Source organism: Xyrauchen texanus, chromosome 34 (genome assembly GCF_025860055.1).
Source record: "Xyrauchen texanus isolate HMW12.3.18 chromosome 34, RBS_HiC_50CHRs, whole genome shotgun sequence".
Taxonomy (NCBI): Eukaryota; Metazoa; Chordata; class Actinopteri; order Cypriniformes; family Catostomidae; genus Xyrauchen; species Xyrauchen texanus.
Window position 1 is genome coordinate 39,222,579 of NC_068309.1, and position 14,313 is coordinate 39,236,891.

The 14,313-nt window shown below is 39.3% G+C and overlaps 1 protein-coding gene across 1 annotated transcript in view; it reads right to left on the reverse strand.

The window, feature by feature from the left end:
• Positions 1-14,313, reverse strand: part of larp1 (La ribonucleoprotein 1, translational regulator) — a 52,851-nt gene that overhangs the window by 36,260 nt on the left and 2,278 nt on the right. The window contains exons 2-5 of the mRNA XM_052103881.1: positions 11,055-11,116; positions 10,880-10,945; positions 8,067-8,211; positions 6,922-7,056 (exon numbers count right to left, since the gene is read on the reverse strand). Of these exons, the coding sequence (XP_051959841.1) occupies positions 6,922-7,056; positions 8,067-8,211; positions 10,880-10,945; positions 11,055-11,116 (408 nt within the window). The remainder of the gene's footprint in view (positions 1-6,921; positions 7,057-8,066; positions 8,212-10,879; positions 10,946-11,054; positions 11,117-14,313) is intronic.

Genomic DNA, 14,313 nt, shown 5'->3' on the forward strand with positions numbered 1-14,313 from the left:
TGTAAAATCTTGAATTGCCTAAGGCAATTCTTCATCTTTCATCTCTAGATGCAGACGTGACATTTTTAGAATCCTAGCCCACACTCCCTCATCCAATACCAAGTTTAAATCTTTTACCCATAATCTCTTGATAGAAGTTAAAGCTCCGTACCCCAGTCCAGAGTCATCTTCGTGACAGCCATCAATCACTTTATAGTGCATGCAAGGCAAGTTAACTTTTAGCTTTGGGGAAAAGTAAATCGTTGGACACAATATTTAATTGGGTTGAAATAATTTCTTCTCACTTGTAAAAAAACGCAAGCTTCCACAAAGAAAAAGTTCCCAGCGAATGCTTTGCTTTGAGCCAAGACAAACGAACAAGAAAACAAGACAAATAACAAATATGTGCAAGATTTAAGTGACGTATATTCTTACCACTAATACGCTGCTTTTCATATAATTACAGGGACATGAAAGTGATTTGAGATAAATGTTTTAAAATTGTACCCGTTCTTTAATTATTTTATAATCCGTTGCAGTCTATAAAACAATCATCCAATACAAATATTGAAGTCCTCAGATTTCATTTTCAATACAATAGATAACTACAGCAGAGATACGCACGATGCACCAGTTGTGTTTGTATGAAAGGAGAGCGCTAGACATGAAAGAATCCGTTCTTGTTTCAGGCGTGAAAATTTCAGGATGAGCGATCAAAATCAATAACTTCAGAGAGCTATGCAATAACATGTGTATTTTAGTCACCGAACCGACATATTTTGATAATTTAAAATGTGTAAAATAATAATAATAATAACAATAACCTCACCAATAATAAAAATAATAATTATACTGCATTTGGTATTCCCTTGTTTACTCATTTTATTTGTTCATTGATTTTCAAATATAAAACCGGTTTAAATTATTTGTGCGTGTCTCAGTACTTTTTGTACATTTTCAGCACATTTTAACAATACCGTGATAATGCTGATAACAGTGATAGTTTTGGTCACGATAATCGTGATATGAAATTTTCATTCCATTACATCTCTATTTACAATTCTCCATATCTTCCAACTTTTCCCAGATGCGCTCCAAGTCCGCCTTTGTCGCTAGCCAATTCCCACTCCGATGACTCCAGATTAGGGATGCCCTGAAATTTTTCGCCGAAAATGGCACTTTAGGTTTTCGTCCGAAAGAGAAAAAAGGCCGAAAATATATACCTCCTCGCCCCGCCCCTCAGTGATCTGATTTCACTCTGGATCGATCTAGCCCTAATCACGGCGCAACCAAACAGAGGCCGATCATGTCAGCGGTGTGGAAATTATTCAAAGTTTCTGATAAGGACATCACATTTGCGATCTGCAGTGTTTGTTCAGCAGAACTTTCAAGATATATATACACACACACACACACACACACACACACACACATATATAAATATACAAACATGCAGAGTACAGCAAGAGATTCTACAGGAAAGCGCCCCGATCCACAGCAGTGAATTAGCGCTGCTACACCACAACTTGAGACGTAACTAGCTGAACTACGCCAGAAGCGACAATCCCCTTGACTACGGTCGCATAAACAAAGACCGCTTTCCTTTGCTTGCGCGGATTGCGCACAGGTATTTATCTGCCCAAGCACCAGCACAGAGAGTGAGAGACTGTTCAGTGCAGCATCTCATGTTCTTGATGAGCTTTCTGACAGGACTGTCAGAAAGTTTAGCCACTTTTGTTCTTTAAGAGAAACCGGTCACTTGTAGTTAAATAGAAAGCGGTCCAATTTGATGTGTATAGCAATTACATTACACTTCTTCTTCACTTGAGGATACATCTGTCGTTTACAGTTGAGGTTGGATTTAGTTCAATTACTGCCGTTTTGCACAATAATGTTCACTTAAAGTGTACATACGTTTACATAAACAGAATAGAGCACTGATCTATATATATATATATCTATCTCTCTATCTATATCTATAGATATATATATATATCTATCTCTCTATCTATATATATATATATATCTATATATCTATATATCTATATATCTATATATATATATCTATATATATATATCTATATATCTATATATATCTATCTATATATCATATCTATATATATATATATATATATATATATATATCTATATATATATAGAGAGAGATTATATATATATATATAGAGAGAGAGAGATCGATCAGTGGAATAGAGGCCCTCTGCCATTCTGTGTTCTGCCTTTTGTTTTAATTAAAATTACTGTTGCATATTTAAACTTTTTGAAAGATGCTAGCTAAGTTCATTACTTCACTGTTGTTTTGCATATAATAGTTTTCTAAAACTTTACATTATTTGGATAATTGTTAATAAAATCTGTAAAATTAGATTTTTACAGAATTGAATGAAGAATAATATTTAATAATGTTTTAATATATTTTTTGTCCAATATTGGTGTTACTTTCAATAAAAGTGTGATTTATTTTATTGGTTTGTAGTTTTGAAAAACTCAAATTCAGATTCATTAAATTCATGAAATTAATGAAAAAGTATAATGTTAATACAATTATACAAATTTTTTTTTTTTTTTCTTAAATAGGTAAAAAAAAAAAAAAAAAAAAGAGTAAATTTCGGTTTCGGTTTTCGGCCAAGTGCATCCTGGATTTTCGGTTTCGGCCCATTAATTTCGGTGCATCCCTACTCCAGATAACTGATCCATTTATCAACATCTGCCACTCTTGTAACCATCTCAGAGAATGTTGTCTCCAAGGCAGTGATTGATCGACGTATTACAACAAGCTCCTCTAAGTCAGCAATGACCTTCGTCAGCATTGTCGACACGTTCATCAATAGTCACCAAATTTCCTTCACCTAACTGGCCAAATCAACTCCCGTCAAATCTCATAGTTCTATGGAATGAGCTCTACCTTTTCCATCATGTTATTGCAGCAAGACCTACCATGTACAATTAAGGCTAAACATTATGACAATACCAAAATTTCAGTAGTCTGTAGTAAAATTTGATGATTCTCAATACCAGCTTCAAAACCACAACAAATAATAACACTAACTAATATGTTAATTATGGATGAATGGTTTCAAGATCTTGAGTAATTATTCAAGACCAGTAAACCGTCAGTAATAAAATACCAATAAAAGACAGCAATGAATAGAAAGGATTCAAAATAATAGAACAAAAAAAAAATACATAAAATTCTGTGCTTTTTAAACAGCAGTAGACTATCAAGCAAATATTCACTAATGATGCTTCTCATTTTCTTGTTATTGTTGCTTGATTATTATAATGGCACACTAGACAGCAGCAGGTCTATTAGCTTACATTTATCCTTACAAGTCTGACATTTTAATAAAAATCTACTTTTTTTTTCTCCGCTTTTTATGTTCAATTTAGACATCACTGTGTTTACATGAATAACTCACCAAGACAGGCATTTTGGCAGAATTTGGAAATGTATTTGACCATTCAGGTGTGCATTAACATGAGCATTTTCGTAACACACACACGTGTGTTCAGCACACACTGTCAATCAAACAGGGCGCAGCTGTTACTAGTCGCTAGCGAATTATAAAATTACATGCTCTAGATTACTTTCAACAGCAGAATAAAAATATGAACTTTCTAATAAGTGACACAGGCCTAGGTGGTTAGGCCTAGTCTGATTGTCCAGTCGGGCAAGTAAAATGTACTTTCAATTGCCCCATCAAAATCCACTGTTGAACCCTTAGACCTTTCAAAAGATGTATAATTTGTTAACATTAATTACATTTATAGGCCGTAAATTATATATTAAATGAGTGACGTCACTACCACGTGCATCAACAGGTTACACCAAAAACAAATGGTCTCTTATTAATAAAGCTGCGTATCACAGATTTTCTTCATAAGATACACACAGTGAATGTGACGTATTATGATTCACTACGTTATAATCTTTCTGCAGCAAATGCGCATGAGTGCCGAGCATCCCCGCGTCACGATGTATCAGCTGGGAGAAGATTCAATCACTTCCCCGGTCACGTCACACACAGAGGCGCAAAGAGATATATCCTTATCATTTGAACTTTAATAAAGGATGCTTTAAAGATATAATGCCAGGGTGTTTCATTGTGAAACTGAATGCAGCACAATAATCATTTTATCTCGATAATTTTTTTTTCATAATCGTTGGAAGCCAAAATCATTATTGAAAATAAATTTTTAAACCTACAGGACCTACAGAGCTGAAATATTCAAGTCAAGTGGTTTTTATTGTCGTTAAAGTGACAATAATTAACTATAATTAATAACATAACTAATAATTATAAAGTGCAACACAGGACACGTGTCTCTGTGTGATGTGCTTTCTTCAGCCTTCAAAGAAAGTAGAGACACTGCTGGGCATTCTTGGTAATGGAGCTGGTGTTGAGGGACCAGGTGAGGTTCCCCGCCAGGTGAACACCAAGGAATTTCGTGCTCTTGACGATCTCCACAGAGGAGCCGTCGATGTTCAGCGTGGAGCGGTCACTCTGTGCTCTCCTAAAGTCAACAACCATCTCTTTTGTTTTGTCCACATTCAGAGACATGTTGTTGGCTCTACATCAGTCCGTTAGAAGCTGCACCTCCTCTCTGTATGCCGACTCGTCGTTCTTGCTGATGAGACCCACCACGGTTGAGTCATCTGCGAACTTAATGATGTGGTTCGAGCTGTGCATTGCTGCACAGTCGTGAGTCAGCAGAGTGAACAGCAGTGGACCGAGCACACAGCCCTGGGGGGCCCCAGTGCTCAGTGTGGTGGAGGTGGAGATGCTGTTGCCGATCCGGACTGACTGAGGTCTCCCAGTCAGGAAGTCCAGGATCCAGTTGCAGAGGGAGGCGTCCAGGCCCAGCAGGTTCAGCTTTCCAACCAGGTGCAGAGGAATTATTGTGTTGAATGCCAAGCTGAAATCTATGAACATCATTCGAACGTATGAGTCCTTTTTATCTAGGTGTGTGAGGGCCAGATGGAGGGTGGTGGAGATGGCGTCATCTGTTGAACGTTTTGGACGATACACGAACTGCAGTGGGTCTAGTGAGGGGGGCAGCTGGGTCTTAATGTGCCTTATGACGAGCCTATCGAAGCACTTCATGATGATGGGTGAGAGTGCGATGGGACAGTAGTCGTTGAGGCAGGACACTGAAGACTTCTTTGGCATTGGAACGACGGCGCTGCTCAGAGAGATGTTGAAAATGTCGGTAAGAACATCTGCCAGCTGGTCTGCACATCTTCTGAGCACTCTGCCAGGAATGTTGTCTGGTCCAGCAGCCTTCCGTGGGTTGACTCTACGTAGAGTTTTCCTCACATCAGCCGTGGTAAGACAGAGCACCTGGTCATTGGGAGGAGGGGTGGTCTTGGCCCTCGATGTTTTTAGGGCTGCCTTGTCACCTGCTCTGAAGGCGGAGTCTTGGGTCCTCAGCAGCGCACACACCTCGGCAGTCATCCACTGCTTCTGGTTGGAGCGTGTAGTGATGGTCTTGGGGAAGGTGACATCAATGCACTTGCTGATGTAGCTGGTCACTGATGCTGTGTATTCCTCCAAGTTGGTAGAGTCGTCATATGTAGCAGCCTACCTGAACACGTGCCAGTCATTACACTCAAAACAGTACTGAAGAGAAGAGATGGCTCCTGCTGGCCAGGTTTTCGCCTGTTTCTGGAGCGGTTTTGTATGCTGGAATCAGCATAACAGAGATGTGGTCTGAGTAGCCGAGGCGGGGCTCTGACTGGTACGCACCTGGGATGTTTGTGTAAACAAGATCAAGCGTGTTTGCCCCTCTCGTTGCAAAGTCCACATACTGATGGAATTTAGGGAGCACTGTCTTGAGATTCGCATGGTTGAAATCTCCGGCGACAATAAACAGTCCGTCAGGGTGAGCGTTCTGCAGTTCGCTCACAGCCCAATACAGTTCACAGAGCGCTTCCTTAGCGTTAGCGCTGGGGGGGAATGTAAACTCTGGTTATAATAACAGTGGTGAATTCCTGTGGTCAATAAAAATGTCTGCATCTAACGGTCACAAGCTCCACCAGCAACGAGCAGTAATTAGAGACTAGCATAGAGTTATTGCACCATTCCGTGGTGATGTAAACCCACAAGCCACCACCGTGAGTCTTAATGCACAGAGCTGCATTTCTGTCGGCATGAAACGAGGCGAGCCCATCTAGCTGAATGGCGGCATCCAGAACTCCTTCGCTGAGCCACGTCTCCGTGAAAACAAAGACGCAGCAGTCTCTATGCTCATGCTGCGTAGTCTAGTTTATTGTCCAGGAAGCAAACATTTGAGAGCAGGATAGACGGGAGAGCCAGCCAGCTAGGGTTTGTTTTTGCCTAGCCCTCTTGCCACGTTTCTCTTCCTCGCACACCGCTTACGACGTCCCCTCCCCCAGGAACCAGCATCAGGCGATGCAGAGGACTGGAGGCCTGGTCTCCGCAGCAAGCAGAGTTCGCGTAGCAACTCCTGCAGATCATCACGCAGCTTGGTTTTTGCATGAATCTTATATTTTAACAGTGTCTGGCGATGGTAGACACGAACACCGGTTGCTACGATGTCCATGTGCCGTAAAAGTCGGGCTAAGTGACAAAAATAGCACCATTTTGGATCCGGAGTGGCCACTGCGTATTACCGCGCCACCATCTTGGATGCATTCTTCTAAAAGTCTTCATTTGTATTCAACAAAAGAAAGTCATACAAATCTTGGTAAGTAAATGGTGAGATTTTTCATTTTTGGGTGAACTTACCCTAAACCCTATCCACTTTCCAATATAATTTTTTGGAACCCAATAATAAGTTATTACTAAGAATAAGTGAATGTTGTCAAGTGTTCAGCGGCACCTGAGGACCTGATCTGATGTGCATAGCTTGAAAACCACTGGATGAAAGCAAAACATACATCAATAAATAAATGTGAAATACCTCTCAAGTCATTCCTGCTGTTGGGGGGGATTCTATGGCCATCATATTGACGCGTGTTATTCCTGGACGCGGAGCGCTCGCGAGGACCCTCCGACTTCACCTCAATCGTGAGAGGAACCCACCTGTGCTTATTCCCTAAAACACACACCTCATTGAGTTTTATATGAATGTTTACTTCATAACATTTTAGAATAAACTGTAAAAATATTTGTAAATGTATAAAATAACACTGCAATTTTTATTCTAAAACATTTTCTTTTTTAAGCATGAACAAATTAAATAAATAGGGCTGTAGAATATATCAAAACCATATCGGCCAGTATTTAAGTAAATACATCATTAGACAATGGATGTTAACCTCTTTGCATGTGCAATCATACCGTTGTGCTCTGCATTTTGTGGGACTGAAGCGGTAGTCATAATGAAACAACTGCTCAAACATCACAATATCTTTATTTTCTAATGTTGCTAAATTTTAAGTAATCAGAGAATAAAAGTTGTCGTTTTGATGCGGCTATGAAGAATGTATAAACTATTTAGTCCACTTGAACTGTTTCGCATTTTGTTAGTCACTCATTTTCATCACTACTGGGGCAACAAGTTGAAGGGCTAATTTTGTTTTAGAGCCATATTTGCTATGACAAACTCATAACTCCATGCAGAATTGCAATGTTAACAACATGGTGCCGCACATACCGGTAAGTGCGTTTCCAAAAGCATATATTTGCTTATCTATCGTAATCAGTCATTGTAAACATCTTAAAATCAAATTATACAATCCGTCCCCCAGTACATCTACTATGAAGCATAAGGTAACACGTATTAGATCAGTCAGTACTGTAAGAACTCATGTGAGAAGAGGTTAATCAGCCAAAATTGTTCGTGTCATTTTCTGTCTATTCAAATTAATTAAAAACTTTATCACAAATATAATCAAAGTATAGGCATTATAGCGGCCACTCTGCTCTCTAAATATCAACACACATCTGTATACATCAACTAACTTGTATAATGACAGTAATCAGCCATTTCTCTGATATTGCCTATAACATGAAAATAATTACTGGCTTATTGGAACTGATCAGAATTTCATTATCTGTGCATCCCAAGAAACAACACACAATCCGTGTGAAGACTCTTTCCACCTCTCTTCTTCTGTCCGTTCCTCTGGCTGTCTTCATCTGGGCTCTTCTCTTCTCCAGATTCGTCTGATTTAGACTTCAGGTTTTCTTTACTCTCTTCATTCGCTCTCCTTCCTTTAGATTCTCGTTTGATCATTGACTTCACCACCTGAGGTGTCATTCGTATAACATTAAATAACAGCAGCAATATGAACTTTTTACACATTTAACAATCACTGGGCTGGGTGATGCAGTTATTTTGCAATACTGTTGTAACTTATTAAGCAGCACAATATTTACAACAAACAAAACTGTTAATCTTGTTGCTCCCTAAAAGAAACAATTATTTGACTATTCCTCCATATTACTTTGCAATGAACATCAAGTTGTGTTCTGTAAAGAGATTCTTCAAAATTTTCTGCTTTTATGTTTTGAAAAAAATGCTTTTGTTGAAAACCAGTCAGTATTACATATAAAAAAATTTTGAATTAAACTCAGTAAACAAAAGGTCATGCCTTTTGTGGTGGTGGCGTAGTGGTCTAAAGCGTAGTGGTCTAAAGCACAGAACTGTTAATCAGAAGGTCACTGGTTCAATCCCCACAGCCACCACCATTGTGTCCTTGAGCAAGGCACCTAACTCCAGGTTGCTCTGGGAGGATTGTCCCTGTAATAAATGCACTTTGGATAAAAGCGTCTGCCAAATGCGTAAATGTAAAATGGCAGAACTTTCATTTTTGGGTGAACTTTAACAACATCATGTATCCACTGCACCACCCAATGGATTAAGTTGTAACGGCAAGATTTGCTATGCACTGATTAATGGTTCACTGTCTGAATGTTTTTATCATGAGTGTTATGAAAAGTCATTTTGTGGGCATGTGAGGAGTTGCGTTTACAGCGGTCTAGAGTTTGAGAGAACAATAATCTAGTCGCTTCGCAGGACCTTTCAGATGATGAAAAAAAATGGAACCTACATGCTTGACCAACACAATGCGAGTGTAAAGTCCAGCTTCTATACTATATATCAACAGTGTATGTAGCCAATAACTAACTCTTAACAGCAATTTTTTTATTTCCTGAAATATTAGAAGTGTTCGGTTTTCATAACGTATTAAATATTATTATTTTCTTCAGGCTACAATGGAGGTTTGGCGCAGAAGTATAAACTGGCCTAATGAAGAACAGTTAGCTAGTCTTGAAGACGTTTGTTTTCGTTTAATTTGGATGTGTCTTGAAAGTCCCAGTCATTGAGCAGCAAGGACTGAGAAGTTTCTGGACAAAACCAATCATATGAAGAGGGGCAGAAGATGACTCCAAAAGCATATCTGGAGACATACTGTTTTGAAGGACTTGAGAAGGCCTGAGTGATCTTGTATGGATGAAGATCTTTGTAGTAGGGATGTGCGATACTAGTCGACTAAATGGTTCGACACTGGAATTACTAGTCGGTTAATATTTCTCCCCATTAAACTGATCAACACTTTTACACATTTACTTTTGGCTTTATATTTTTACAGAGGCTGCTCTTAAATTAAGGTCATATTAATGTTATATATTTTAAATAGAATGAATAATACAAACATTAATTAAGAGAGGATATCTGGAGCAGATACCAAGTTTAATTTCACCTCAGGCTGCACGTGCTTCTATCCTCTCTCACTCACGGCACACGCAGGAATGTGTCCTCTCGCTAGACAAGCAAACTTGTCCAGTAGTGGTGCGGGAATCGGATTTCCAAACGTTTGAAAGTCCCTATGGATGTTTTCACATTTTAGTCTTCTTTAAATCTGTGCAAGTTTGTATGTTATTTTTCCACTGTGCAGGCTTTTTCAAGTGGAGGATAGCCGCCTCAGGTGAGTTAAGTCCTTTCTTTCACCGGACCATGTCAACATGTTAATTTTGCTCATCAAAAATGTTTTCCTTTTGAGTAAGTAGCCTAGAAAATGACTGTTTTATGCCATTTTGAAATCTGCTGATTTAGAAAGCTATTTTCAATTAGGTGCCAACTGCTTAACGGGTTAAGCCATCTTTTATTCTGTGTGCACGTCATGTTTAGGATACATTAGGATTATTGTATGCTACACCACAGGCCTATTTTTTCTATCCTATAGTTACATCGTAACTATTATTGGTTAACATTCTTTACGAACAGCTGCCATATTTGCTCAATGGCTAATGTACGACTCCATGTCGTGAAATACGCAGAAGTTTTCAGTGCATATTGTTCTCTCGTAGATTTGGCTTAGTCTACTTGTTAATAATGTTCAACAATGTCCTGACTTTTTTAATATTATAATTTTTTATTTTAATATAATATTTAATATTTGTATGTTATAAAGTAACATTTACATGGCAAATTCCATTTAGAACAGGCAGGGTTGGTCCTGCACTATTCATTCAATTGTTTTCAATAAATATGCCTGTTAAATATTTGCTAATGATGATTCAGTGAATACATGTCATGTTCTATATTTAATGTACAATGATCAGAATGCAAGGTGAGCATGTCACAGATAAATGCCCTACTGAGTGGAATTTTGCATCAGATTTGGTATTTTAAATAGGTTATATAAACACTTTTTTTTTTTTTTTTTTTACCATTTTCTGAAGGTTGATTAATTTTTTGACTAGTCGACATCGAAGTTTTCATTTAAACATCACTGAAATTAGTGGTTCCGCACATCCCTACTTTGGAGGTCTCGGCACTGAACCCTGAGGAAACCCAAGTGGTGAGAGGGCCTTTACAGAGCCCAACAAAGGTGCACTTGAATTTGAACAGGAAATTATTTTCATGCAGCAGTCAAGATTTAAGCTTCAAAGATCGGACTTTCCCTTACCTGAACTTCTTTTGTAGCAATCTCTCCTGGTGTCGGCCAATTATTAGCATCTCCAAAGTCCCCAACCTTCAAAACCAGTTGAAATGTTATCCTACCCAAGGGCTTCTCTCCAAAAATTACGTAACTAGTCTGCTAATAAGGATGACACAGCAAAGCTCAAATGACAAAAACATACCTTTCCTCCTCGTCTCGCTTTTGCATTTCCTGCCCTCACAACCTTGGTGGGCCCAGAATGACCTAGAGACAAATCAATTACAAAAAGCTTTATGCATATTACCAAAAGCCTTGAATACCAAAATGACAGTAGACCATTATACCAATTGTAGATACATTGGCAGATTTTAATCGGCATTGGCCAATACATTTTCTAGTTTGGCTGATTCGTTTCTCAAACTGTGAGGGCGCCGATAATCACCTTCTTGCATGTGGACCAATCACAGTTTGTTGTTTCATGCCATTGTATTGCTACAATAATAGAAAGGTGTGCAATATCTCTGATACAATCTAGAGGGGGTCCAATCTATGTAAGATTTTGAATTGCATAAGACGCACCCTTGCATCTCTAGATACAGACCTGACATTTTTTTTAATCCTAGCCCACACTCCCCCATCCAAAACCAAAGTTTAATCTTTCTCCCAAAATCTCTTGATAGAAGTTAAAGCTCTGTCCCCCAGACTCTGAATTAACGGAGTAATGCACTGATGCCTCATGACCTTTTCCAAAAGCAGTATTCACCATTCTCAGAGTATCTACCGCTTAAGGGGGTGTATGCTACTCCCAAAAACAGTAAAGAGCAGGGGGCGCAGCTGTATACCAAAAGAACTGAGATCTTGGAATCCCAAAATGTTGAACGAAATTTTCAAAGGATCTCAACACTCCACTCTCATATAGGTCAGAAGGTATTAACCTCCCTAACAATATACTCTTACCAGCAGAAAGGGGACTTAATACATAATTTTGGCTACCACCCCTGGAGTCAAGGCAAGTTCGAATCCAGGACGAGCTGAGTGACTCCAGCCTCCTAAGCAACCAAATTGACCCAGTTGCTAGGGAGGGTAGAGTCACATGGAGTAACCCATTCGTGGTCGCTATAATGTGGTTCGCTCTCGGTGAGGCTTGTGGTGAGTTGTGTGTGGATACTGCGGAGGATAGCATTAAGCATCCACACCCACTGTCTCCACGATAATGTGCTCAACAAGCCACGTGATAAGATGCGCGGGTTGAGTCTCAGACGTGGAGGAAACGGAGATTCGTCATCCACCACCCGGATTGAGTCACCACGATGACCTAGAGTGCACATGTAATTGGGCATTTGTTGCATGGCGATTTTACACAAGTGTAACAGTTAAATTGGCCTGGTTGTTTTAGAAGCAAGCTTTCCAGTAGCTGGTCAACTAAACAATGTGAAGCTTTCAAGCAGAGAATAGAGTTAATGTACCATCCTCCACCGTGGACTCCAGCGTACTCTCCCTCCCATTGCTCGCCGGTCTAGATAGCGTCCATTTGGTTGAACCACTTCCACTTTTCTTTGATGGTTCTGTAGTCACTTAAGTTTTTTTTTTTTTTTACTTTTCCCTACACTGTGTGTGGCCATCAGCTGAGACACTCCTGAAATACTTTTTCGTTTCATACGTTGCCAACAAGAGGAATGCCTGCACCTCGTATATTGACCGCAGCGTGGGTCTAGTGGGTTGATGTCCCGTGACAATGGTAGTGACTATTCTCTCTGACCAATCAGTGATCTGAAGGGTTTTGATGCCATATTTTGTATCGGCTCAGCTCACTTGGAACCTCGACCAAGGTGGTACTATCCACAGTGGAAAATTGTGAAGGCAGCTTTTACAAATAGGTTTTTGCTGATCTATGAGGTTTCCCTTTTCATTAGCCTCAAGTCGAAAGAATTTCCAAACCTGGCTTTTTCCACTTTTCTTTTCGACAAGATTAAGTTCAGACTCCGCAGCAGCAGCTACTTTGTTGTAGTCATCTTTTGCTTGTTGTGAGCATTCGAAAGTTCCCGACTCTGATTGGGAACCGGGTAGACCCGGTATTCCGGTACCTTCAGAAATTCTGGTATCGTAAAAATGTTTGGTTTGAGTGCCGACTTGGTACCGGAGTACCGGTATTTTTGACAACACTACAAGGGACGAGTGTACATCAGCCAGGAGCAGTTTCAATCTCTCCCCCTCAGATCGGGTAATTTCACGCAACTCATAGAAGCGGCGCTGACCGCACAGAGATGTGCCAGTATCGGAGTTTATACTTTTTTACATGGCCTGCTTCCTTATTATTTGAACTTTAATAAAGGATGCATTGGAGATATAATGGTTGAGTGTTTCCTTTAAAGGCGCTCTGACATGCAAGAGGAACAGCAGCTCTAGCTCCACTTATTCCACAACGAAAGTGCTTCTGTATTTACTTATTTTATATTTCCCTCATACTTCGCGATTTACATCATCTGAAGCTGTTTGGAATGTTTGGAGTGCATCTGGACTGCGAGCTGTGTAATTCTTCGTCTCCTAAGTCAGGTGTGAACAGAAAGGTGAGAGGGTAGTCTTTGCCCCATTATACAATGCAACAAAATATGTTTTGATTTATTTTGGTTTGTTTTCCAATATAAATATGTAAAACTCTATTAAAACAATTTTTTTTAGCAATTATACTGCAAAAGAAAAAAAAATTATCTGAGAATGTTGAATATAATATTAAAAAATACAAATATTTTAAAATATCTAAAAATCCTTTAAAAAAAATGATGCATTCACATAATGCTGATGTTGCCAATTCCTTCCTATGGAAGCAGAGTGTCAAGCTCACAAGGTGGATTGTAAAATTGACAGCAGCGGTTCTCTAGCGTTGGGAGTGGCTTTGAGCGGATTTCTTCCGTGTCAGTGGAAATGTAGCCTCAGACTGTATGAAGTTGCCATTGCCCCCGCTATGCAGGGCACCGCGTTCCGGATACGGACCAAAGATTGATTCCATCTTGACTGCAAGATATCATGACGATATCTCTAGTGAGCAGCGCGACAAAACAACAGTGCCGGTTACATCATATCTGATATTTATACGCTGTATTCTTGAATATTTTTCTCTAGCACTGAAACACGCTTCACTGATGCCCTGTCCCGGGTAGCACCCGCATCCTCTTTTCCCCACGTGTGCGTAAACATGAGGTGCATGTTTCCAGAGCACCTTTAGACCATAACGTTTTTTCTTTCTAAATTGAGTTTTATTAATCAGCATGTTCCAAGCCTTTAATAATAAACAAATAGATTTTTGTTTTAATTTCGTGAAATTATTCAGATGTCATCATATCTGACAAGGATGAAAGACAAAACAATTACTAGTCTGTAGCCTAATCTTTTTCACTTTAATAAAAATAGAAACATTTTCAAAAGTTTCTCTCTGTGGAGATACCCCTGAACCCCCAAACAGC